General features: G+C 49.7%; 1 protein-coding gene across 3 annotated transcripts; it reads right to left on the bottom strand.

Moving 5' to 3' along the window:
* Positions 1 to 245: 245 nt before the first annotated feature.
* CCDC9B (coiled-coil domain containing 9B) lies at positions 246 to 27128 on the bottom strand. Of its 3 annotated transcripts, none has more exons than XM_085063472.1 (14): positions 26862 to 27127; positions 24487 to 24600; positions 23992 to 24096; positions 23212 to 23274; positions 22657 to 22821; positions 19302 to 19451; positions 13386 to 13460; positions 11286 to 11470; positions 9899 to 9960; positions 9344 to 9397; positions 8815 to 8920; positions 8163 to 8220; positions 7002 to 7814; positions 246 to 2531 (listed from the first exon to the last, which is right to left on the bottom strand). In XM_085063472.1, exons 1-13 carry the CDS (start codon positions 26880 to 26882, stop codon positions 7032 to 7034), a joined length of 1941 nt encoding a protein of 646 aa, XP_084919598.1. In that variant the 5' UTR covers positions 26883 to 27127; the 3' UTR covers positions 246 to 2531; positions 7002 to 7031. The 3 variants fall into 3 exon arrangements, with proteins under 3 accessions (XP_084919598.1, XP_084919600.1, XP_084919599.1); XM_085063473.1 differs by lacking the exon at positions 246 to 2531 and adding an exon at positions 2538 to 6353 and having other exon boundaries at positions 26862 to 27128; XM_085063474.1 differs by lacking the exon at positions 23212 to 23274 and having other exon boundaries at positions 26862 to 27126.

The following is a 27128-nucleotide window of genomic DNA, read 5'->3' as shown; positions in this document are numbered from 1 at the left end:
ACGCTTGCTTGCAAGAAAAGTGCAGTGGTGATGAGGTGGTGGCTTTGATGCCTCAGTGAAAAAGTCATCCTCGTCTTCCTGGCATTGCTGCAGGTAGCTTTTGTGGTGAAGGAGCTAGCCCAGGAGTTCAGTGCTTCCCAAAGGGTTTAGCACTCTGAACTGGAGCTGTTGCTCTGAAAAGGAAGGATTACTGATCCCGCTTGGAAAACTGTGTATGTGGAACTGAGAAACACTAAGAAACAGAATGCTTTCCTCATTCCAATTTTTATTTCATATAAATAATCCCTCTACATCAGATTTGACAACTTTTCAGTTTTTTCTCTCACTATAAAGAAGAAAGAGCTAAGCCACAGTTGTCTGAAAAATCACAACCCAGGCACCAAACAAAGTGCATTGAGCAAAGTGTTAATGAGCAGGAGAAAATACACTTACACAGGCACAACCTGTCCAGTCCCATCCCTGGAGCCTCGATCAGACTCAGTCCTTCCTGGGCATCGTTACCTGCTAAGTCACTTGGAAGAAAGGAAAAAAGGAGGGAATGAAGGACCAGTGATGGTTTTCCTTTCAGAACGGAGTCTAGGGCAATAAGGTTTTTTATCTCTTCAACACAGGATGGACTAGGACAATATAAAATTCCTGCCTGGCCATGTGTCCAGCTGCTCCTGGGGTGCAACAGTTTTTGAGCTGAGACTGTGTGTTCCATGGACCATGAGGCAAGCTGGCTCCTGGGAAATGCTGGTAATGACTCAGTCTGACTGGACCAAGAATGAGGTCAGAGACCTGATGTACAAAATAATAATAAATTAAAAAATAAACAATTGGAAGCAGGTTTTTTAGCCAGTCAGATAAGGAAAATCAGCCTTAAACAGTGATGGAGAAGCTCCAGGACCTGGAGCAGTTTTACAATCTTCTATTTATCTGTTCTATTATCTGTTGGATAAGTCCAAATAAACCCAGTCTGGGCTTTTGTGGGGTTTCTACTGATGTTTCTACTGATAAAACACAAAAGCTGCACTCTCTGTTTCTTGATAATACCTGGTGTGATGCCAGCAAAGTCTCTTGAATTTGGCACAGGGAGGAAATTCCCAGGCTTGTGCTTCATGATAGGTGTCACGGGTTTAAGTCACGTGGAAAACCAAATGTTTGTCTGTGCAAATATTAGGTTATTAAAGCAGCATAGAGTATTTCAGTCCACACGTGCCAACCTGATCTCCAGGGCAGTCTGCCAGCCTGGTCAGCCAACATCCTGCAGGACATTCCAGGCAGTCTTCACACACACCTGTCCCAGGGACATTTTCTCTGGCATCAAGTTTAGAGCAGCACCTCAAAGTGAGGGTGATGCCCACTCCGCTCTGTCATTCAGAAGTCAGAAATTATGTTGTGTTATTCCTTGTGCCTTCTCCTTAGCTGGTAGCTGTATTCCAGCTAGGTCCTAGCTTGCTGTAAGTGGAAAGCCAAGCAGCTGGAATTCCTGCATGTTTGTGCTTGTAAATGCTCCTCTAGATCCTCCATTTGAAAGGTGTCTTTAAGGCCAGGTCAGAAGGTCTGTGGGGCAGCTTAGAGAGGACTCCTGCCCTCTTATTCAAGCACAAGGCTATGGAAGGCACAACCAGGAAGGTGAAATTGTTTGATATGAAGTCTTGGACCTCCAGCTCCAGTTTGGCCTGGGTCCTGCTGCCAACTGCTTTGGGCAGTGTGATGGAGGAGGAAGATTGTTGTGCTGTCCCCCTCCTTGCCATGCTGCAAGGATGCCCAGTTACCCTTGGGAAGGGGGCATGGAGTTTGCTGAGCATACACACACCTGGTCACCCAAGCAGCCACCTTCCTTGGCACAAAGCACTGTCCTGATGTGCTCCTCAGCCTCTAAAGGGGAGGAGAGCTGGAGGCTCTTCAAGAAGGACATGCAGGGGTTGATCTGTGCTTGTCAGAAGCTCTCCATCCATCCATCCATCCCGCTCATGCCCTGCAGCCCTGCCACTACCATACACCTCTGCCAACACTTCAACCATGTGCAAACCTCTAGTACAAGAGCTCTGAACACTACTTCTTCACCCATCTACTGAACTACACCCTAACACGTCACCCCTCTGCTTTGCCAGTCACCTGTTCCTGCTGTTCCAGCTGTGGCACAGCCCCTGGCATGTGCAGGCCCCTCCAGCCTTTGGGGAGAAAACGGGGGGTGTGCCCAGAAACCCAAACCATAACTTTAAACAGAATTAGTCATTAAATAAAATAAAGTGCATCCAGTAGACATTTCCTTGGCTTGCCATGCCAGCTGCAATATATGCCAAACAAATAGATAAGTGATGGTGTTTTCTTTAGGGCGGGAGTGTGTGCACCCTTCCCTGTCCTTTGACTCATGGATAGGGAAGGGGGATGCCAGAACTATGAGTGGGGTAGGTGATGGAGATCCCACATGTTGCAGATGCTGAAGGGTACTGGGCAGGTGCTGAAAGCTGATTTCATAGAAGGCAAAAGAGTGAGGATAAGTTTGCGCTCCTCTTCTCCTCCACCGCCTCCAGCACGTTATCCTGCGAAACGAGAGCAGAGACAGCCACGGGATTATCAGTCTCCAGGGAACTGCTGAGCTGTAAATTAAAATGTCTGCTGAGCTCCACTCTGCCCTTCCTGCACGGCTGGGGCTGCTTGGGAGGCACCACTGGGGCATAACCCAGATACCTGCTGCCAAATCCGACAGAAGCAGTGGGGGTTCGGCAGCCCAGGGGAGGAGCCGACTCTACCAGTCTGGATTAAACACTCTCATTCCTCCTCTGGGATGGATACATCAACTTTACTCTTTCCTTGTATCTCAGGAAAAACAATTCTGACATGTTTTTGTGTGTGCTAGTTCAGCACCTGGAGCACCAAGGCTTCAGGTAGGGCTCTATGATCCTTCCTGGTGAACCTGTCTTGGGGGTGCAGCACTTGTGTCCCCCAAGGGCAGAGGGTAAACTGGCTTTTCCTAAGGAAAAACTATCCTGTGAGTGGAGCCTACTGTCCTAGAGCTGCCTCCAGACCCAGACATGATGATTTTAATTGGGAAAGGCAGACTTTTTATTCTTTTCTAGTTGCCAGATGCTTGGGTGCTGCTCAGAATTGCTGAGCTGGCATTTTCTTGCATCCATATTTAAGTCCATAGATCTGCCTTTTGCTGATGCAGATTTCAGCACACGAAGTTCCCAAGAAAAGTCAGGAAGGGGATATAAAAAAAAAGATATTAAATCCCTCAAAGGCAGGAGAGACCATAGGAAGCCTAGCTTGCATAAAAAAGAAACATCTCAAGGAATCATTTAAAGACACAGCCACAGATATTTAATAAGAATCTGCACTGAAATCAGACCCGAGGTGCTGACACAATTGATGCTGTGTACAGCTGAGATGAGATTGCTGATGGAGACTTAATTCCTTCTGTCTGTGTGCAGCAGCGAGGGCTTGCTGTGTCCTGCTGCTGAGGGGCGCTCAGTGCTGTGGCAGCACACTGGGATTTAATGAGACTGGGAAGAGCCAGAAGCAGACTGTCAGTCACACTTGGTGGTCCAAATATTGTAAGATAATCTGGTTCATGAGTCTGAGCTGACTCCAGCACAAGCTGTCCCTACTGTGAATCTATTTGGTCACTGATGCTTGCAGAAGGCTCTGACTGTGTTTTAGTGCTGGGAGACAATACCCTTCCCTGCCTTGCAGTATTATCCTTTCAAAGCAGACACCTTCTTCCCGTGCATGAGTGAGTCTTTACAGCCAAGACACTGGTGGGCTTTAAAGTCATTGCTTCTCTTGGTAATTAGCCAGAGCGATTAGCCTTTCTCACATTTCCCATTGTATCCTCTTTCCCATGCATAACTCCAGGGTCCATGGGAGACTGAACAGCTCTGGGCTGGCTCTGAGCTGGGGCTCAGGATAGCAATGCCCCTGGGTGCTGCCTGGGCTCTGCCAGCAGAGTGGCAGAATTCCCTGTGTGTGTCAGTGTCACAGGAGAGAACTGATGAAGATCACCAGGGTCTCACACCTCCCAGCCTGGCTGGCTGGGGGATGGCACTGGGATGGTCTTCACAGCCAAGCCAACACCAGGCCCTTGTGGGACCTACTGGTTAGGCTCCATGTGATGGGGGGGATGTGCAGAGCTCCCTGAAGCTGCAGCTGAATGTAGCTGATGAAGGTTGGGAACAGCAGCAACAACTGCAGGATACAAGATCAGCTCCGTTCCCTGTGTTTGGAATGGCAGCATCTCACCCATCAAAGCCCTGAGTTCTGTTTAGTTAAGCTCCAGTAAGTGGCTCTCAGGATTCAGCTGTGGTGAGCTTCCAAGTGCTCTGACAGGTAGGACCTTTTCCTAATTCCCCCATATTTATTCCTGGGCTTCTCCCATACATTGTCCCCTGCCCCAGCATTGTGTGCTCGCTTGGATGTTTCTTCCCCTTTGCTGGTGTTTGCTACCCCCATATCTGCAGAGATCACAACTCCACTTCTTTCTGCCTTCATCTTCCCAGACTAGACAACATTCCCTCAACAACCCTGGAGTCCTTCCCTGTGTGTGCTTAGTCTCTTGCACGATTCCCACAGAATCCCCATGTTTTCCAATGTTAGCACTGCACTCCCATGTCGTGCCATCACTCCAGATGGAGTGATGGAGACAACTGTGTTATCAAGTCCCACTCCCTGACTCTCCATGAAGACTAAGCTCTCCCCTTAGGTAGTACTCAGAGGTGCTCTGGGAATTTGAAATGCCCATGGCATGACAGTGGGCTCCAGAGGGTGGTGTGGGCTGCAGGAAGGGCCAGGGAAGCTGATGCTATTCAAGGCAAGCCCTTGACCCTGCCAGTCCTAGGCCAACTCCCCAAACATACCAGCAGATGGTATTGTCCTGTCTCCTGAACCTCAAGGAAGCTGGTTGCTCTTCCGCAGCTCCGTAACTGTTTTGGGAAGTGCTGGTTTCTGCTTGTGCTGCTTCCTGCACCAACCTTGGGCACTGGTTTGCATCAGAGCCGACCTCTGCTGACCTTCTCCGTCCTGCAGCACTCAGGCCCTGCCTGCCCCACTCCTCTTTACGTCAGCCAGTGCTGCAAGGTCAGATCCCTGGAGCTGCTCTGGAAATCTACCCCCAGCTGCATTTTCTCTAAAGATGTTAAGATTAATTTTCTCAAGAGAATTCAGGGAAAAGCTTCTGTGGTTTTTGTGTATCGTTTACTTCTCTGGGACTTGTTGGACATTCTCCAGGGATTCCAGTGCTGCACTTCGAGTAAATATTTATTTCTTGTTATTTGAAGTGAAGGATGAAAGCCCCACCACACTTCTCTGCAAAGCATCTCCCACTGATTTGAAGGTGCTGGAGATTTTTAGTGCCATAAATAGACATTGGGAGGGGGAGCTGTGAAACCCACGTGGTGGCTGCACAGAGCTGTGGTTGTGCAGGAAGGGATGTGAGATCTACATTTAATGTGAGTGGGACACTGTGGAGCCCCCAAGCACGGCAGGGAGACAGCACATCATCACTGATGTTACAGATGTTACAGATACCCACTGGGCTCTGAAGTGGACTCAGGGCCCTATTACCAAACCATAGGAATCTCCATCGCTGAGATGAAAATGGACTTCTCTAGTTTATTGTTTCCTCTTAGTTAGTGTCTAATTAAAGCTATCCTGAGTGAGCAAAGTAGTCATTAATTCCTTCATTCTCTAATTTGGTGGGAATTTTGGTAGATTGGAGAGGCGTGGCTGGACAGTAATCTCCCACTATGTCCATCCAGGTGTTTCATAACATTCTCCTAAATGCTGTTGGAATTAATTTCTCTCACTTAAAGGAATTTTAGTTGACGCATAGAACCAGCTCCTGCTGGTTCTTGATGTTTTGTCTTTTTTTGAAATCACTATGACGCTTGCACTTCTCCCTGCCTTTTGTATGGATTGGATTATAGGGAAAGTCTTTGTTAGCAGCTTAGCCACTTCATCCCTAAGCTCGTTTGTACCTCTGGGAGGAATACTGAGCAACACCGGGAGACACATTGTAGGGTCTGCAGAAAAGCTTCTGGAATCCGGGAAAGGCACTTGGTGCGGGGATCTGCCTGCCTGGCTCTGAGCAGCTCATTGCCTCAAGTGCCTCCTTATGGAACAGAGCTCCTGCCTCTGAGAAGGACAGAGGCAGGAGTATCCTGAGAGCCACTCCAGTGTTAAGCAGGCTGGATTGTGTTCTGGAAACGTTCATCTTTATTTAGTGTGATGTCCTGCTCTGTGGGACATTGCCTGGAAAAATGCACCTTGCAAAGAGCCTCTACCCTCTCTCCTTTCCCCTTCCTCCTAATTTCTACCTTACCTTTGTGCTTGTCTTCCTTTGTTTCTTCTCCTGGCTTTGCATTTGCCTTTATGGAAGAAAATTGTTTGTGTAAAACCTGGAGCTTTGCTCCATAACTGGCTCTGTTCTCCCTCCCTTCTGGTTTGGTTCATGTGCCTTTGCCCCAGGAACCACCTCACCCTGTGTATTTATACACTGCCCTGCACATTACTGTTACTATCCATCATTCAAAGTTGGAGCACTCACAGAGCTTATACTGGGAAGAGAATCCCACTTACAATCAACCTTCTTCCAAGCTCTGCCCATGAGGTGGGCCCCTGTGGCTTTGCAAGTTTTTTGGGGAAAGACCCCACTAACCTCAAGCTCCGATCACCCCAGAGGCAGAAATAAACTCATCCCACTGAGGTTATCCCTCCCATCCTTGCTAAGGTCATCATTTCCCAGGAATAGTTCAGTATGAGCCCTAATTAAAGTGTGTCATCAACCAGCCTCAGCAGCCCAGTCTTCTGTCCAGATTTTCCTGCCTGACTTCCCATTCCTTCCCGACCCACTCCAGGACAGGCCTTTGGGATGCATAGATTTAATTACCTGAGGGATCGATAGCACTGCTAATGAACATTTCTGAACATCTGGCATCTGGTATGATGAAATTGTACCACAGAAAATAGAGTTGTGGCCCTGTACTATGGCTGAAAGCATTAATGAGATAACTCACCTTGTCTCAGGCAAGCCGGTGCAATCTCTGCTAGTTGTGAATGTCCCCACTGTCCTTGTCCTTGCAGTCCTCAGGCTGGTCCCCTTCCCCAGACTGGGATTTTGCCATGTCCTGCTCAGGCACAACAGTCTTGTCAGAGCTGGTTTTCCCTGGGGGAGAAGGCTCATGGTGTTCAGTGCCTTCACCATCTTCATTTCCTTTCAGTGCAGGTGCCTGTCCCTCAAGAGCAGTGGTTTGGGTCACTTCTTCCCCTCCTTTGCTCGCCAGCTGTCCTTGCTCTGCATCCAGTCTGTCTCCTACTGCTGTGTCCAGCTCTCCTCCGTGGCTGTTGAAGGAGTTCTCAGAGGACTCCTGTCCTGAAGCTGGGTGTTTCTCCAATCCAGCTCCATCTACATTTTCTCCCATGGGCACTGACAAGGCCTCCTCGCTGCCAGGCCCGGTGGCTTGCACAGTGCTCGGCAGGCTGCTCCATGAAGCAGTGCTGTCAGTGCTCTCCTTCTCCTGGGAGATGTCACCAATGCCAGGCTTCCCATTGGCATCTTCCCCAACGCTTTCCTTGCTTGGCTTGGGCCCTGGCTCTGAGTCCCTGGTGCTGGCTGGGGACACCTCTGTGCTGCAGCCCCTCACTCCCTTCCACTCCTCCTTCTGGCCATTGTGGGCAGGCTGGACCTTCCCACTTCGCAGCCGCTGTGAGGAAGAGGCCCCATGATCCTGGAGACTTGGCTGTTTCCCCTTTTCCTCCAGCTCAGCTGTGCAGTTCTCTTCCACCCCCTCATCACCTTTGCTCTTCCGCTTGTCCATACCAAGGCTCCTCTGAGAAATGAAGGACATATTAAATTCAGCTTATTAAAATATCAGTATATTGTATTTCTTGTCTATGACAGTTCTCAAAACTTGAAAATTTTGCAAAGTATGTAAAAGGATGTAGGTGGAGAAGTGTCCAGGGACCAGAATACGTGGGGTGGTTGTGCTGACAGAGAGTCAGTGCAAGCAGTGAAGCTGCTGTCATGTCTCACTATGCCATGAGAGGAGGGTTAGTGACAGGTACAGCTACCCAAAAACAGAGGTCTCCCAGCCCTGGAATGGATTAGAGATTCCAATTTTCCTGATAGTGTATGTGTTGAGAAAACTCAGCAGCCAGCCTGGAACTCAGGAACTCACCTGGCCATCAAGGTCATCCTTCAGAAAAGACATGTCCTCGCCTTCTTTTGCATCCCACCTGTCAAGAAAAAGTGATCACAATTTAGGCCTTGAAGTTCTTACAAAGCCAGTGTCCCTGCCTGACACCTGGATAGGGATTCCTATCAGAGCCATGTATTCCTTGCCTGAGCCCCTTGTCCAGGCCCATTGAGAGACACTCATTTGAGACCACTAAATCTTAATGAACCGGTTGCTGTAATTCTAATTGTAATGAAAATATAAACTCCAAGTGCCAGAACACAGTTGAGTCAGACTAAGAAGATAAGTTTGCTTGTGCTGATGCCTGCCACAGTCTGGTCCTGCTTGCCTGGCAGTGCCCAAGTGTCCCAGAACAGCAAGTGCCCAAGTGCCTCCACAACAGCAGACACAGAGGCAGATACTGAAGGCTAAAATAGCTTTGAAGTAGTTTGGAAGACAGACTATTTACAAGGGCCTGGAGTGACAGGACAAGGGGGAATGGCTTCCCACTGACAGAGGGCAGTGTTAGGTGAGATATTGGGATGAAATGCTTCCCTGTGAGGGTGGTGAGACTCTGGCACAGGGTGCCTCTTCACACTTAGGCAGGGAGTGAGACATGGACATGCACACTATGGCAGTGCTGCCAGCTCCTCACCTTCTGGCTCTGCCCGTCAGTCTGTCCTTCCCCTTGGCACGGCTGCTCATAGCAGGCACTGCTTTCGGACCAGGGTCGCTCACATTCACTCCATGATGTCCTCCACCTAGGAAACAGGTTGGAAATCCCATGCAAAAGCAGGCAAAAGCAGCTGATGGACTGCTGAACAGGGCAACACCCTCGTATCCTTGGAAAGGGCCTCTGGAGTGAGAAGCCTCTGAAGCTGTATGCATACTGCACATATCTTTTCTAAAGTAATAAATACAAATCAAGAATTTAGGGTGTTTCTTGTGTGATTTTTTAAAATTCCAAATTCCAACTCAAACTTTAAATCTTATTCCTTGGATACAGTGTAACTTGTGCTGTTCTTGCAAGATTTCTTCTCTGCACACAGCTATGAGAGCAGCCATGTGGTATGTTCCAAAAGGCTCTCCAAATCTGCAAGTGCCTAGAGAGAACCCTCTCCCTGAGGGATATCAGAGGTGCTGGCATTTGGTGGGGTGACAACAGAATCCTGTGGTTTACTCACCTCTCCCGTCGGGAGGAAAGGACCTGTGCTGGAATTTCCTTGCATTCCTTCCCCCTGCAAGGACACAAGAAAGGATGCACCAGAGTGAGTGAGTCTGTAAGGGACAGACAGCAGAAAGCCTGATGTTCAAATGGGGTGTCACAAGGGAAAGCTTTGTTTTGCCAGTCCAGCTCCTGAGGAACAGGAGTCAGGATGGACTTATGCTAGTAAAGAAGCCAGCATGTGCCATAGGGATCAGAGATGATGTGCTCTGGAATAGGACTGCCTCTTAAACCAGTGTGTGGGAAGAGGCAGGGCTGAGCCTCCACACTGTGTCGTACCAGGTTACAGAAGCCACTCCTCTCCCTGGGAAGGTCCAAAGCTCTAGCACCCAGCTGCTCAAACCCATCCCCTGAGCCCTCTGCCCAGCAGGGAGGGCTGAGCCCCCAGCTCAGAGGCATTTGCCCAGGAAAGCAGAGCTTCACAGCTGACAGCCACGGCAGCTGCTGCGGCACTGGGATGCACACGATCAGCGTTCACTAGCGTCAGGACAGAGTCTAGGTGTCCCTTGCCAACCTTTCTTATTGCTGGGATTATCCAAGGCTGGCTCCCCATCCTTAACAAAGTCCTCTTCAAACCTGCAGGTTAAAAACAGGCATTGTCAGACCTGACCATTCTCCTTCAGTGTGCAAAGCGTGGGCAGGAGCCCTCGGCACGACGCAGGCTCCGGCCTTTGGCCCTTCTGCACCTCCCCACGGGCAAACCTGTGCAAGTTTCTGAGCAGCAGCTGAAGCTGTGTGTGCTAACTGAGGCTGTGACACAGTTCTGCCCCAAAGGAGAACCTCTAAAACCTTTACATCAGTACCCATACGTATATATTAAATTCTGTGAACATCCTATAGATGTAGTGTAGCTGTTTTAGACTCAAATGCAGCTTCCCAAGCTTCCAAACACAATCTGAAGTAGCTTCAGGACTTGTCATCTCAAATCAGACTCATTTGGTTGGCTTCTAGTCCTGCTTGTTTTGTATTGTGGCTTTTCTCTTAAAAATGGATTTTTGGAAAAACAGTAGGGCTCAGGGCTGTCTTGCCATCAACACTCAGCACCCACTAACTCAATTCACCCCTGTTTACTGGGGCCTCAGTGACTGAAAACTGATGTGTTTGCTCCCATTCCTCAGCCAAAGGATTTTGCCACCTACTCATCCAGTACAAACTGTTCTATCGCCAAACCTTTGTTACATTCCCTAACCCCATACCCTACCAGAAGCTTATCCTGCTGCAGGTGCCAAGTCATCCTCCAAAGCTCCCTAGCTGGGGTGACCCAACTGAACCAGCACAGTCAGAGGGACAGTGATTAAGGCAGGGATGTGTCTGGCCCCATTCCCAGCTGCCCCACACTGCTGTTCCCAGCACTGTCCCCATATCATACGGGTGGCCCTTTGAGGTGATGCCCTTGCCCCACAGTGCCTGAACAAGCTCAGCTTGTGGGGTGGGGAGGATTTAGGCATGTTGGGCTCTCCTGTGCTTGAAAACAAGTGGGAATAGGGAGAGAATCTGTGGACTAGCAACAGAAACATGCCTGTTTCTGGAAGAGCACCTGTATCCTCCTGCCATTGGATTTGTTCGTGTGGAAGTGGAGAGGATCCTCCAGATGCAGACTGAGCCTTGGTTCGTGCTCCCCTCCCTCCCACAGTTCATATCTTGGTTGGACCAAAGGCAGGCAGTCTTTCTCAGCACATGGTATCCCCTCTCAGAGTAGGAAAGCTCATGTCAGGAAGAAAACATGAGAATCACTCTGATACCTGATCCCACCTACTTGCATGGTCAGGGAAGGAAGAGGCATCAAGTGTGGGTTTGGTCAGGCACATGGCAGCATGGGATTGATAAGTATCTGCACAAGACCCCACCCACGGCTTTAGGGCTGCTGCAGGCAAAGCACCCTGGGACAGGGAAGGACCTACATGTGCTCTGACTTCTCCACATCCCAAGCCCGTCGCCACTCGCCCTTGGCGTTCTTGTGACGTGCTAGGCGCTCCAGGTCGATCTGGTCTCGCTCCCTCTTCCAGCGGATGTACTCCGAGCGCTCCCGGCCAGTCATGGGGAAACTCAGCTCCCCAGGGCTCTTCTGGACTGCCTTCCCACCATCCTGGTGGAGGGAAAAGAGCTTCTGGTTAGTTAAACTCTGGAACAGTTGCATTCAGAGTACTTTGTACTGTCACCAACACAAATGCTCAGCAGTATCTGAAAACAACTTGGGACAAGGTCAGCTCCTTTCTCTGATGAGATGAGCACACATCTGATCTCTGCTTTACCCAGAGCCTAAGTACACCAGGGCTGGGGCTCTTTGGCTTTACAGAGGGGGAAACTGAGGCAGCAACCTTTGCTAAGGTTTCCTTATGGCATAGAGGCAGTTCCTGGAGTGCTTGCAATATCTCTCAACAGGGTTTGAGTGATGAGTCCCCCAAACTGAAGACTTTGGGACACTTAAATCAAAGCTCTGCCTGTGAAAACCTTCACAATGAGAAGGCAGGGAAGGAAGTCAGCCTTCTGTGACCACGAGGCATCCATGGGAGACCAGCCACAGAGCTAGGGCTCACACTGTGCCCAAGGGCAGCATTCCCAGAGCAAAGGGGCTTTTACCTTCACTGCTGTCAGCCTCTTGGTTTGTCACTCCTCACGGCAGACTGGTTAAGGGCTGACATTGCTCAAAAATTTAAAGCTTAATGGAAAGACAGTTCAGAGAGCTGATGGAGCATGTGGGAGGAAGCAGCCCAGCTGTCAGGTTAATGGATGAGGTGGAAGCAGGAGCCGACAGGCTGCGGTGTGTTGTCAAGCAACAGTGTGTAGGGAACAGCTTAGTGCAGAGCCTAGTCCTGGGGTGCTAATTACCAGCGGGTAATTCATCACCTCACACACGTGTCCTTCCACACCAGCCACCCTCACACCTTCCCCAAAGAGGAATTAACTCCTCAGCCTTGCACTGTGGATAAGAGACACAGCAGGAAGGAGAGACTGAAAGCCCTGTTACCAAGGTGACCCACCCGCGTGGGCCGGAGCTGGGGTGGCACCAACTGCTCCTCCATTCCTCAGCTGGCAGGAACTGGGGATCTGACACTGTGTCCCCAGGGAGGGAGAGATGGGGTCCAGGGAAAGGCAAGGCACAGCGGGTTAAAGCAAGGGCAGACACTGTCCCTTGGCTGGGGCACAGCCTAGGGGTGCTCCCCACCGCTTGCAGCCCCATGGTAAGGCACAATGGGTCCTGCCAGCATGGATCCTAATGCATCCATAAAGCCAAAAGGGTGGAAAGGACTGAGGCTGATGCCCGTGCTCTCTCGTGGGGAGGGGCAGAAGTGGCTGGGGGCTGATGGAACAGGAGGAGCTGGACCCTCACCTCAATTACAGCGTAGCTGCGGTTAGCTGGACCACAGGCTATTGTGATCCCCCTTCCTGCTCCAGGGGGCTCAGCTGGAATTAGTGTCTAAGAGCCCATCTGTGTCCTCCTAATGAATCACAGTGAGGTAGGGTTATTCTATTTGTGCTCCATTAATTAAAGCATCTGCAGGCTCGGGGGAGCCAGCATGTCTCCAGGCTTTGCATTAAACAGTCAGTGGGAAAGCCTGTGCTTTAATTTACCTCCATCCTACTCAGCTCTGGCGGGGGTGAGGAGCTCTAGCTAATAAGGCCCGAGCTTTTCAATCCACAAGGAGATGGTTTTGGGACAGGAACCAGCCAAGGTTGTGCTGCCACAGGGGTGAGGATGTTACCCTACCCTTCCCTGCAGCTGTGTGAAGGGCTTGAGCAGCCATGACAAGGTGTGGAGGCAGGTCCCTCTCACCCTTCCAGTGCTGCTTTGCTCCAGGTGTGTCAGCTGCTCAGCAAAGCTTTGGATGATGACAGGGATGAACAGTGGGAGCACGTCAGAGCACACTGCTGCTTCACAGAATTACAGGATGGTTTGGGTCTGAAGAGACCTAAAGATCATCTTCCTTTAGGACTATGGTGGGGAGGCACATTCTACTGGTTTCCTCTTCCAAGACAAGGCTGCCCTGGGCCCCACTCACCTTCCGGCTGTGCTCACTTTCTGGGCCTCTGTCACTGTCTGATCTCCTCTTCTCTGCTGTTCTCCGCTCTTCCGCCTGCAAGGGAAGGGACACAGGAATTACTTCAAGGATTAAGCAAGGATTCCTGGCAGGGGAATCAATGCCTGACCCTATGCCCACCAGGACATGTAAGAGCTACCCAGAAAGGATCAGCAAAAGCGGAAGGATTGTTTCTGGGGCCCAAAATCAAACTGATGTAGGAAAAAAAGAAGTCAGAAAACAAGAAGTGTATGAGAAAAACATTCCCATAGGTCCCTCCTTCTCCCAAGCTGGAAGCAGAGTGGTGTCCTGCATGGTCCAATTTCTTTCCAAGGCAGACCAAGTTTCAGGTATCTTTCCAGATTTGGGCCATCTTTGGATTCCACTGTACAAGATCTGGGAGCCTATATGAGGTGCAGCTACAGCCCAGCATGGTCAAACTAGGAGTGATTTTAGTCCCTGCCAAACACGGCATCCTTCTACCAGAGTCCATCCCTGCTCCCATGGGGCTTACCCATGCTGCCACCAGATTGGCAAGCTCTGCTCTGGTGCTGATATTCCTCTACCTGCCAGGAGGTGATAATTAGCACCTGTGTCTTAGTGAGCCACAGATACCAAACGTGGGCCAAGCCAGGGATTATCTGCCCTACCTGGAACTAATAATAGAGGCAGAGCCATGTCAGAGGCCAGGGTGGGATCACTAACAAAACACTCTGCAGAGCATAAGGATCCTTTAGGAAAGGCTTTCTGCCTGGTTGGATGGCTACAGGGCCAGGGGTGTGGAGGGCTGAGCTTGTCCTGCTGCCATTTTGCAGTGCCAAGCAGAACTGAAACACAAAGAGGAACATGGCAGCACGAACTGCCAGCTCAGCCCTTCCAGAAAGCAGCAGCCTGGTGAGGTCCAGCCTAGGCTGGAAACAGGACTTTTATTCTATGTATTCACCAGACCCAGCTTTAGTTTTACAGGGAAACTCAGGATATCAGTCTCAATACCTGCAGCTCTGCCCAATCTCCCAAGGCCACTCACCCCACTACAGTTTGTTCCCATGGGATCATGCAGGGGACAAGCTGGGGACAGATTTTTGGTGGATTGCCCACACATGCTAAGTCTGAGGCAGGTGGGAAGTGCGGCCATACAGCTCACGGACACATCACTTGGTGCATGACAGCTTCACTGGTCTGACTGGAAGCTCCACTACAGATGGAGGTTTGTTCACACAGATCCGTGAAAATAATGGGGAAAATATTAGCTATATTGTCCTGGGATTTTTCAGCAAAGATTTGGGAAAAATGCAGAGGGGTCTGCATTTCTGGCAGAGAAGCCACCCCTCACCATATCCCACCTGTTGCAAAAGGGGATATGGTGAAAGATGACAACAGGGATTTGTTTTAAAATGTTGCTGTGAAAACTTATGTAACCAACAATGCTCCCCCTGGACTCAAAGTCACCTGCTCCAGCAGCCCCATATGAAGAACCTTGTAGTGAGAGATTGAATGAGTCTCTGCAGTCCCAAACTGAGCATTTAAAGAGATATTAAACAGCAGAAATCTCAAAACTTTGCTCTCCCACAGCCTTGCATCCCAGTGGCTGTCCCATTTGGAATGCTAGCTCACTAGTGCCCACCACAAACCTGGGTCATGGGGACACTGCACAACCCTCCTTCCTTTTACACCCTCACTCCAAGCCAGCTGCCTTTTGCCTTAGTCTGCTTCTATTTTTGCTTCTCAGAGCGCACTGTGGAAAATGGAGAAGACCACAAAAATGTAGTTCTTTTGTACCAGGAGAGCAGCTCTGAGCTGCACGGAGAATAGTCAGCTTGGCTCTTGCACTGGCTCAGGGGCAGAATTCCTGTTGCCCTGCTGCCCCAGAACCACTGTTCCCGTTACCACACACCTGGGCCAAGAGGCAGAAAAACATGTTTTTCTCTTCCTTCTTCCTCTCTACCCCCAAAATTATGAACAATGACATGGACATTATCATCCCTAGTGCAACCGTTCCTGCAGAGCAGGAGAAGAACACAAAATCCTGAAAGGAAGGAAGTCATCTCCTCAGTCATGGAAGATAACAGTTGTTTATCCTGAGGTTTCTGCCAGGATTTCTCAGTTTCTAAGTCCAGAATGGCCCAGGGTGGGGCCCAGGGTGGGTCAGAGCCTGCTTCGAACCAGCCCTGGCATCCCAAATGCCTTCTGCCACTGGGTCTTTCTGACCTCTGGACACACACACTCGCAGCCAATGTCACCATGCAGTGGTGACAGTACTAATGCCACTATCCAGCCAAGCACTGGTTTGTACGAGCAGCTCTCCAGAGGCTTTGACAGACTTCCACATCTCTGGGCTACTTCAATGTCTTCTTTTTTAAAAAATAAGGGCTATCAGATGAGTTAAACAAGCCTCTCGGTACCCACTTCTCCAGGAACATGTCAGCACCACAACTGGCATTTCTTCTACAGGAGGAGATTTTTGTAGAAACTTAAAGCTGTTTTTCCAGTGCTCAGATTTCCCACTGGGCAGGATTTTTGAAACTATTACATGAGAGGATTTTTTTTTTAATAACTCTTTTGAAAAATCTGCCTTCTTAATTGTGCTGCCTGAAGGGAGCTAAAGACTTTTCAGCCACCCTTTCTGCCTATTTTCCCCTCCCATCTGCAATGTAAAAGCAAGTGTTTCTCCTGCCACGGGTTTGGTTCCTCTCCTCTGCAAGCACGGAGTCCTCTGTGTTAGTCCCTGAAAGCAGCTTTTGTATCTCTTGATTACAGTCATTTCTGATACACCATCCTGGGAAACTCTGTTAATAAAAGGACAATTTAAAAGCCCTGCAGCTCTATCAACTGCCCATTTAAAAGATGATTTGTAACCTGTTAATTAACCATTGTGCTCCACTGGTCCTGGGCTGCTGGCTCCTAGCTCTAATGTACTAACAAGCCTGAAACATTGCCAGAGCATGGAGTGGCTTTTTAGGGCTAAAAATGAAGGATTGTCTCCAGCTCTGTGTGCAGCAGAGCCCTGAGGCAGCCTGTGGGGCAGCCAGGCAGAGATGGGTCCCAGATGTGGCACCTCCAAGCCAGCAGCAGCACCAGAGGTTATGAAGCTGCACCAGCAGAGCAATTGGCTCTGCAAGGACACAGGACAATTTGGTCCCTTCAGCCCTCTGGGCTCATAGAGAGTGAAAGAGTCTTTTTACTTATGGCACCAGGGCTGTCTCAGAAAAGATCACGAGAGCAGCTTTTTTTTCCCCCTTGCATTTCCTCTTGGCAGCTTCTGACCCAGCTGTGCTGCAGTCTGGGACTGACAGTGTGGGGTTAGCCAGAAGAATCATGAGCAGCAAGAATGGGAGTCTTTTTCTTCTCATTTTTGTTTGGTTGGTTGGTTTGGCTTTTTTGGCTTTTGGGGGTTTTTTGATGTGGTTTTTTTTTTTCCTTTATCGAATTTCATCATGAATAAAAATAGAGAAAATATGTGATAACAAGGACACCCATCAAGCACTTTAATAGGATAAGTCTGACAAGTGCACAGAGAAGGAATCAAATTTGACAGTGGCCAGGCTACTGGGGGGGGGGGGTGTGATGGATGTGATCCTTTCTCCTAGGTCTTTGTGGGAACCCCAAAAGAGCAGGGAACCAGTTGGGGCATGAGGTAAAAACGCCCAAGGGCTGAACCATGCTGGGGTTAATGGGAGACTGAAAGTTAATCCTTCCATCGGGGGTCGCAGCTCAGGTCCTAACACACAACTACCCAGCTGACAACACTGACACCCCACCAGGCTCTCGATCAATTTGGGGAGGAAAATGAAGTTTCTCTTTTGGATTAACAACTGATTAAAGGATAGAAAAGAAAAAGTGGCCAGAAAATGGCGGTTTCCATGGCAGAAGATTAGCAGGAGTGTGCCACTGGAACATGTGCTGCTCAACATGCTCATAAATGGTCTGGAAAAGGAGCTGAAGAGAGGGATGACAGTTTGCTGATGATACTAAATCATCCAGGGCAAAGAATGTAATTTGCCCGGAAAGAGCTGCGAAAGATCTCTTGACATTGAATGCCTGCATCATAAAATTACAGCTGAAATTCAATATCAGTAATACAAAACAACTCACACAGAGAAAAATGCCCCTTCTTGTATACACACACAGAGTAATGAGTCCTGAGCTATTATTATCAGTCAGGAATGAAATTTTGGTGTTACTGTGACTAGTTCTCTGAAAATGTTAGCTCAATTATTTAGGAAAAAGAAAAAGCAAGGAAAATGCAAACTTGTTGGGAGAAGAATAGAGAACAAGCCAGAACATTGTTATGTCACTGAGTACATCCAGGAGAGCCTGCAGCTGGAATACCATGTGCAGTTCTGGTCTGCTTGTACTGAAAGAATATGGTAAAAATAACAAAAGCACAAATGGGGACAATGGGAATGATCAGAAATAAAGAGCTGTCCTCAGCAGATACATCTAAATAGGGGCGATCTCTTAAGTTATGTGAGATGGCTGAAGGGAGACGTGAAACAGGTCGATAAAATCGTTTGTGCTTTGGGAAGTGACCAGGGAATGATCAATTCACTGCTTCCCCTGATGCAGGAACAGCAAATGGAGCTGCCAGGGAACAAGGCTGAACCAGTCTGGGATTCTAAGCTTCTATGATTCTATGGTTTCAGCCAGTGCAGCCTTAGGCCTGCCCTCACACACACTCTGAGTCCAGATGCTTTGAGGCCAGCGTGAGCAAGGTACTGCCAAAACCACACATGTGGATGCTCAGCCCCAAATTTCATATCCCATTGTGGAACCAGATGAGAGGTGCCCTTTTGCAGGGCAGTCTATACACTTAAAAGACAGCACAGGATCTAAAGCCAACATCCAGGCACTCCCCCTGCTGCTCTCTCCCAGCACAGCCCCAGTCTTATTATGACCTCAAAGACAAGTGTTTAAACGAACCCAGCAGAAGGAAGCAGAAGGAATACACTTCCCCTTGCACATCACAGAAGTACATCTGACAATCTCAAGGACAGGAACAGCACAGGCACAGTCGGGACATTCCCATTACACCCAGGAGTGTTGGTGATGATGTCTAGACTGAAACAGCAATGTCTGTCATGAGGACTTCTGGGGTTACCAGTGGCTCAATCAGGCAGCTCATTTGAGGTTTATGGCATTCAAAATGCTGTTTGGCAGCCACAAGAAAGGAGCACCTGGGCTCTTGGAGCCTAGGTAAGCCCTGGGGAGGAGGAGAAGCTGAAGATGAGTGTGGGTAGTAGGAGCAAATGGTCAGCATTCCTGGGTGTGTTTGGTAGCCACTCCAAGTGTTGTTTTCCTACGTAGTCTTTGCTGACCCTCTTTGCTGCAGGCAGTCTTCTTTATCTGTGAAAACTCCCAAAGAGGAAAACAGCACATGCCTCTGTGTGTGCAAAGAGGAAGGTATTTGCAAAGAAGTATTTGAAATATGTTTCAAAGATTAACAAAGCTCAGCCAGCTCACTCAGCAGGTGATAGCTGGGCACAGCAGGACGTGGTTCAGGAGCAGATATTGCCCAGCTCCATTAATATTTAAGTCATGCAGTGTGTCAGGAGGACACTGCTCCTGTCCCACTCTGCTGTGTGCCTCCAAAAAGAAGCTGGTAAGAGAGGAGGTGAGATTCACACCACATATCTGGCAGTGCTTTCATCAATCCTCCCAAAATAGCATCTGCTTATGAACCCAGTGTGTTTAGGAGCCTTCTAGCTTTAGCTAGGATCACAGGGGAGGGAAAAGATCGTGGCTTTCTTCTTTCACAGGGATGGAAGGCAGAGATACAAAGATAAGCTGCACACTATTAACATAGAGTGTCTCCCAACATCCTGTGGCTGGGCCCTCCTCATGCCAGCAGAAGTGGATGCCATGGATAGGTTACAGGCCAGTCACTAGCACTGCACTCACCTTTTCCTTGTTGTCCATGGTGATGGCAATCTGCATCCTCCTTCCCCGTCGGAAAGCCACCAGATGGTCCGTCTCCTCCTCACTCAGGTCTGGCACTCGGCCCGGGCCGGGGAAGCTCTCGGCACGTTTCTCACTGACAATCCTCTTGCCCTGGAAAGGATAGACTGAGTTAAGGACACCCCCATTAGCCCTCCTAGGAGAGTAGCCGTCCTAAACTGCAAAGGATTTTGGACTGGCAGAACAGAAAATGAGCTGCACAGTCAGTCCCCTTACCTGGTAAAGCTGCCACCCCACTCTAAGGGATCTGTGATATCACAGAGGTGTGTTTAGCTCAGCCCAACGTGGGCATGGTGGGATTCACCCTGCCTGGATGATTTGCAGCATGAACCCTGAGGGATGGTTTTATTTCAAGCTTGTGTTTGTGACTTTGAAACAAATGGGAGGTTGTCCCCTCTGCAAACAACACATCCCAATAAAATGTGAGGCTACCTTGGAGCATAAGCCTAGAAGGCAGAATAGAAGGGGAACAGTGGGGTTCTTTCTCTCCAGCCTTGCCCACATAGCAGTTACTACCCCGAAGTGTATTTGCACTCAATAATTCATCATTTCATAGTCATTGTATGTCTCTATTTCTGGAATTATTTATTCAGCAATGGAATACTTTAGAAAACTGATATATAAACTCCTTGAGCAAGGGCAGTTTACCCCTCTCAGATATTATTTCCAGCTGTCTGTATCAGTGTCATGACTTCACTACATGAATTTACATCTGGTTCTTATTTTGTTAATGATCTTTGTTGCTGGCTGATGTCCTGCCAGTGCCCTCAGCCATCAATTCCACAAAATGAGCACATCTTTTGTAGAAAAATAAATACTTTTTCTCATTTAAAAGCATCATCTTTCAGATCAATCATGTGCCTTTTTATTTTGCCTTACAAGGAAATAAGAGACTTAATAAGTCATTTCCATTGTTATCTCTGATCTTTTTCTTTTCTCTTCATCCACATGAAGTCTGCTCAACATCACAAGGGATGAGGGAACCTCAGCAGCTTCCCTCTCTAAAGGATGGTGCATTTTACTCTGTTTTCCTCCTTGGGCTTCCACATATACTGGAGTCTTGATTTAAAAGGCACTCAAAATCTCCAAGGAAACTTCAGTGAAACTTGGGAACTCTTTGTTGCTACGAAATTGTTTTCAAAAACAAAGAGCACACCCAGACCTCTGATTTGTAGGGAAGACTTGCCATCAGGGCCTTTGCCATGACACGTGATACCAAGAAGCCTCACATCAGCATCATCTTCCCTCAGCACTGCCAAGAGTTCAGATGTTAGCGTGGAGGGAGTCTTGCTGTGCACAGCCTCCGTCAGCATGACCTTTTTTACGGCTTCTCAGTCATCGAGTTTCCTAGCACATGATAAATGTTTTAGGAGACACTGGGCTACTTCCAGCAGCAGAACCTCAGTCTCTTGTTTATTCATCTTTCACATCTGTGTGATTTTGCTGTTTCAGCAGAGATAGTTCTTGAGTCAACCCGATGCAGGGGGGAGGAGTGGTCCTGGCTCTGCCTGTCCTGTCAGCCCCAGATGCACAGACACGGTGGGAACCTTGTTACACATTCCCTTGGGGATGTCCAGCTCTGCTTTTGGGTTCAGTAATCCTAGGCTGTACTGCTGAGGTCAGAGCCTGAACTGGAGACTGGCCTGGTCCTGCCCTACCCATAGTACTGGTATGAGGTGTTTGGCATTCTAGTTAATATAATTTTTTATTAAGAAAGTAAGCCCAGAGATGCTAACAGCAAGCTATTAATCCACAAGTTGTACATCAAACATCTATTATCTTAAGTCAACAGCTGTTCCCTAGAGCTCTTCAGTGTTTAGGTGGTGATGGCTCATCCTTTAGACACATAACAGGGTCACAGATACCTCTTGCCAGGGAGGCCTGGCACTGGGAGGGTGTTTGAAGGTGACTTCATCACTTGCTGTCTGAGAAAGTCCCTCCTGAGACCCAACACAGAGAACCTTTTGCCCAAACACCTTGAGCACAACAGAAGCCTCAAAGAGAATCACTGGATTACAGGGAGGTGACACCTTCCCTGGGCCACTGGATGTTAAAAAGCACGGTGTGAAGGCTGGTGTGTTGGCAAAGCCTTTAAAACCCTGCATTTATTAAGCAGATGGCAAGGAAGACTCAGAGGAAATACAGGAAATGGCTATTTAAGAGAGATGTGATAGCTAGACACATCCAAGCTGGGAGACCACCAGATTTTCTGCGTTATACCCTTTGCTCTCCCTCCCTCCTTCCCTACTTTCTTCTCTCCCTCCTTTTCTCCCTCCCTCCATCCCCATTTGGCTTCTGGCTAAGCTGCCTTGCCTGGAGGCACATTCTGCTCAACGTGCTGACATGTGTCTTCTTTCCCTGTTTCCTTTTTTAACAGTCTGGGTGATCTCCTAGCCTGCTTGTCCCACATTGGGAAATCCTGGTCCTTGGTGCCCCAGCTGCCAGAGCGAGAAATGTCATACGAGGAGAGCATCTGCATAGAGCCAACAGGGACAGAGAGCAGGGTCACAGCCACAGTGCCTGGCAGAGCCACCTCCTCCCCTCCACAGGGCTTGTCCTGGGTCATTCCCTGCCTGACAGAGATCTGGGACTCTGGCACCAGCTCTTTAGCTTAGTCAGAACTACACCACTCCCCTTACAGAGACACTGTGCCCATCTCATGTCTGAAGCATGTCCCAGATTGCACAGGCAGTGTTAAAAATACTCATCTGAGGAGCGCCAGGAAAAGGAACATGGGAACAAAGGAAACCCCTGGACTTCTGTCCAGTTTGTGCTGCTTTGCAGATGGCTTTCCTTTGGGGCGTCTGGCTTGACAACAATTTGGGTTATTGAGGATCGGACATGAGTGGTTTTCTGCACAGCCCAGCAGCTCAGGTGCTGGGACTGTGTGGTGGTCACAGGAAGGATGCTGTTGCCTCTTTTAGTCACACCAGTGTCACCAAGCAAGTCCCTCTTTCCAGGCACAGCAACACAGTTTAACCACAGAGTGGCCCAGGAGGGCAATGAGGTGACTGATCCCTCAGAAAGGGAACTGACTACACATGGCTGGGCAGAGAGTGCTGCTGAGGGGGTTAGTAAGGCCTGAGGGCTGATTCCTGGGAATCAGAGACAGAGAGGGAAGCATGTGGCAGCTCTGAGGTTGTGCTGAAGAACTGTGAAATGAGAGGAAAGAAACAGTAAGGGAACTATTCCCTTTGGATGTGACATGCTGGGCAGAAAGCTCAAGTGAGAGGCAGAACAGAAGCCCCTTTGTAAGTGAAGAGGCTGCAGTGTAAGAGGAATCCTCTTCCCTACTCACCTTTGCTTTGTTGTCCATGGTAACAGCCAGCTGCATCCTCTTCCCCATCCTGAATGTGAACATATGATCTGCTTCCTCCTCCTCCTCCTCTTCCTCACTGCCAATGCCGAACCCAGGGCTTGTAGGACAGGGGCTTCCCCATTTCTCACTCACCACCCTTTTGTCCTGGAAAACGAATCACTTCCATTAGCAAATCCAGGCCCTTGACTGTGGGATGTGATTCCCTTCCCCAAACACACCTGCACAGAAGCGGGGAGGCAGCTACAGAACAGACAGACCTTGCCCCCAGGAAGTTCTCTGTGCCCGGCACACTGCCGTGACATTCCTGGGGAACAAGGGGCTCGTTGTCTGCTCAGCAGCAAAACCCACAAAGACAGCAGGGCTGAAAAATCCTTTGCACTTACAAATCTGACATTTCAGAATAAAATGCCAGAGTTATGGGAAAGAAATGTCATCCTCATCTCTTTCTGCAGCACTCTGAGTTAGCTTGGGAAAGCCTAAGTCCTGCTGGAGGTGGCCTTGGAAGCCAAGTGGATGGCTGAGGGTGGTGCTCACCATCGAGAGGGCTGTGCTATCTTGTCCATAGTGTTCAGTCTGGGTAATTGCATCTTTCAGGTCCTGTATGAGAGAAAAATGTGTGCAGCAGCGCACCCCGAGAGAGGCGAGGGCCGTGGCCGGGGTGGGAAGGGAGCAATGCACTGGCCTGGATCCAGCAACCGGAGTGCTGAAAGGAGGGTGGACTGGCTCAGCAGGCTCCACATGAGCTCTGGCAGAGGAGCTCACCAAGGGGTTAAGGTAGGACTGGCTTCCCAAGCCCCACGCTGCCAGGATGGGTGGACATGGCTTATCAGATTAGATCCAGTTAGGAAGGAAGCCTGGGACTCACAGCCTTTGGCCCAGGGCCACTTGCTTTTCTCACTCCCAAAGCCTAAGGAGACCATAAGTTTTCCCAGCCGATGGCATTCTCAGAGGCACTCCTGATGCCTCCCATGACACACATACACACACACACCTCTGATACCCTCTACCTATATATTTGCAGTGATGCTAACCCCTGGAACCTGTCCAGGGCCGAGTGTTCCTGTTCACATATCCAGTCATCTGCCTGTTATCTCTGTGTGCATGGGTACAGGTGCCTGGGCATGGCTGGAAATGTATGTGCAGAACCTAAAATCCCTCTGATCACACATCTCTGCAGAGTTTACCCATCTTTTTCAGGGCTTAGGAGCTATTTCCTGTGCCTCAAGAGAGCTTTGCTCTCTTTCAGAAATGTCACTTTGCTGCAGTGGGATTGGAGTGAGAGCTAGCCTATGGTGAAGGATAGGCACCACTTACGTTGTGAGCTTTGGTGATGGTAATAGTGAGTCCATCCTGCTTGGGCCTCCTGGAGGTAACAGCCATTCCCTCCTGTTCCGCTCGCTTTTTGTCCTCTTCTATTTCCTGAAGCACAGATATCACCTTATTACAAGCCTGTACCTGGGTACTGTTCATTTCCCTGTTTAGGAGTTCTGCAAATGGACCCACCTCCAGCTCTAAGAGGGAGTGGATCAACTTGTGTCCCAGTTGTGGGATGCAGACAGAGGAAGGTGGCAGTGGGAGAGGAGATGCTACAGCAGTGAGGCAAGTGTCAGTGTCTGTTCTCCAAAGCCACTCAAGCCATAGTTAAAGGCTAAGCTAAAGGCAGAGCTCTGCCCACCCACTCCAAGTGTTTCCAATATAAACATGATATCTACAGAACGTAGTCATTCTGACAGCGCCACAATCTTCTTTTATGCTGTGAGTGGAGGACCCCAAATCAGAGCTGGAGAAGGGAAGGACCTGCAGACTCACCTGGTACCTTCGTATCAGCGCTTCGTTCTTTTTCCGCAAAGCCAAGATTTTCTTATCCAGTTCAACATCTTTCTGCTCTTTCTTCCTTAACACAGCATCATCCACAGCAGCATCCTGGAAACAGAAGGAGAAAAGCTCTTCTCAGTCATCATACCAACAGAAGGAAATCTGCTCCTTCTATGTGGGCAGGGTGGGAAGTGTAAGGGTCTTTCCCCACCACTTCTCCCCGACCTTTTCCTGACAGAATTGACCTTTCCTTTTCTTACACGTTTTTTCAGCAGTGAGGTAGTTTGAGCAAAGTGCTGTTGCCCCACTTTTATGGCTGTCAGTGGGCTCCACAGTTAACACCCTGCTTATCTGCATGCAGTACATGACCCTCACTTTTGGGTGTTCTGGGGCATGGAGGAGGCGTGCTGGGCGTCAGACACCAGTGAGGGACAGGCAGCAGAACCTGCTCATGGTATAAACCTCAACTCCTGCGCCTGCCCATCTTCACTGGCATCCCCAGGGAGGGTTAATCTGATCTAACAGCCCCTGCTAAGGGCTGCTCTGCCAGGACACAGTGACACAAGCACACATCTGTGTCCAGGTGGGACAACAGGAACATTTAAACCACCTCCACACATTCTCTTGCTAGACAATGGATTTTGTCAAGATCCGTGGGAAAACAAATGGCTTTTGTCACATTGCCATCCATCATCAAGTATGCGACAGGTGAGCAGATTGCCTGTGTGGGTGGATACACTTCCATGGGCATTTTGCAAGGCTGATTAAAGCTGAATTTGGTGTTTACCTGAATAGAAGCTGTTCTGGGAGCACTAAATTGGCAGGTTCGCTGTTTACCGAGCGCTGGGGTGTTGGCTGCTGAGGGTGGGATCAAAGTGGTGCATGCCCTCAAACACACCCCTTTCATCTTCAGATTCTTTTGAAGGAGGACTGGCAGAGCTGCCGGCTCGAGAAAAATTTTTAAATTCCTGCAGAGGTTGTACTTGTGCTCTTCTCTTTTCAAAGCAAAAAATGAAAAAGGCCTGTCAGGCTATTCTCCCTCTGCCCATTTGTCAGCATTTTGTCTACGCTGCAAGACGGCTGGGGGCGGGGGGGAGGGGGAATCCTTTCCATTTCCAGCTGGAAACAAGTCACTGGAAGGGAAGTTTGCTGGTGTTCAGTACTTCTCCTCCCCTTTATTAACAAAGCCATTGAGGTATTTCTCTCTGCACAACCTGTTCCAGCAAATGCTGGGAGCTGTGGGTGAGAGGCGGTTGCTCACCCGAACACCCAGGGCCTGTGACCGAAGCAGTGAGCAGTGTGTGGAGCCCACGCTCTGCTCCCAGGAGCTCATCCATTGTACACTTCAGCCCAGTCAGCGTTTGCTCGTCAGCTGCCACCCCGAGCCAGCAGATAACAGGGGGCCGTGCCCTCTCTTCCGCTTCTGGAACGAACCCGCCAGCCTAGCCCGTGCTGAAGCTGATGCTCAGGATGGAAAGAGGCTCCACCGTGCCCTCGCCAGGGTAAAGCTCTTCCGGGGAGCCAAGGTGCCCGTATGTCACCGCGACAGGGAGTTATAAATGGCTTTGGCAGAACAAACGTGCCATGGCTTTGAATCAGCAATCAGCTGAACCCAAAGCCTCCCCAACAGCAGGGCAGAGCCAGGGAATGAGAGGCCTCATTCTATTGCAAATAAAAATGTCACAAAAGGAGAAAATGCAAAGCTATCGGCTTCAGCCTTCAATTAAAGGACGACATCCCGTTGTGTCTCAGCCCCTCTCCTAAGTGGCACTGGCTACGCAGCTCCTGGGGGGGCTGGAGGGACGCCTTGCTCCTGACCATTTCTGCGTGCAGTGTTTTCCCACACATTTCTATCACTGCCTGCTCCTACAGCAAGATCTTGGAGGCAGCAGGGTTGGGAAAGTGTGAAAGGCAGGAGGTGGGGGGAGGGAAAGGGGACAGGAGCGGGCTGTACTAACACTCTTCTGCGTGAGCAAATGCATCCGCTCTTTTTAAGAAATACCTTCTTCCTTGACAGCTGCGGCTGAAGCCCTAACCAGCATAGGCACCATCCAGCACTGCCTGCGCTTCTGTTTGTTATCTGCCTCCCGGGAGGCACATTGTCCTGAGCCAGCCACCGCAACCTGCCCCAGCGAGGATGCAAACCCCAGCACCCAAAACGCGCCCCCCCCCAGCTCCCCTCCCCGCAGTGCAGTACGGCTTGTTTGCTCCCCGTGCCTGCTGGCAGCCAGGCAAGGCAAGAAAACAACAAAGCGACAGCCACCGAAAGGCCACCCTGAAGGAAGCGAGTGCGAGTCCTTGCGTGGCCTTTTGGGGTGAGGGACCCCAGTGCCCACGCCCCTCCCAGGCCCCGCGCAGGCAGCACTCACAGCTCGGTGCATGTTGGACATCGGCGGCGCAGCCCGGTGGATTCCAGAGCAGAGCTAAAAGAGGAGAGCCATCAGACGGCCTTTCTCAGCACTGGTTGCACAGCATACAAGATCATGTTTTGATTACAAAAGCCTCGTCTGGGCTCCCAGCCAAGAGCACTGGCTGCCTAATATACCAAGCACAGACAGGGTTTGGAGTGCCTGTGTCCTCCTCTCCAATCTCACTCTCTTTTTAAAAGAAACACTCCCCCTTTTCCCCCCTCCTGA

This window comes from Lichenostomus cassidix, chromosome 5, assembly GCF_008360975.1.
Source record: "Lichenostomus cassidix isolate B80296 chromosome 5, HeHo_3.0, whole genome shotgun sequence".
NCBI lineage: Eukaryota > Metazoa > Chordata > Aves > Passeriformes > Meliphagidae > Lichenostomus > Lichenostomus cassidix.
The sequence above is the reverse complement of the archived record's forward strand: the minus strand, read 5'-3'. Positions and strand labels throughout refer to the sequence as shown.

What these genes read in the sequence shown, in the direction of transcription:
- CCDC9B (XM_085063473.1), bottom strand. Translation starts at nt 26,882, where the DNA reads ATGTCCAACATGCACCGAGCT. An exon ending in CCATGGACAACAAAGCAAAG is followed by an intron (nt 19,452 to 22,656) that starts GTGAGTAGGGAA and finishes TATCCTTTCCAG; the next exon opens with GGCAAGAGGATTGTCAGTGA. An exon ending in TAATCCCAGCAATAAGAAAG is followed by an intron (nt 9,398 to 9,898) that starts GTTGGCAAGGGA and finishes GTGTCCTTGCAG; the next exon opens with GGGGAAGGAATGCAAGGAAA.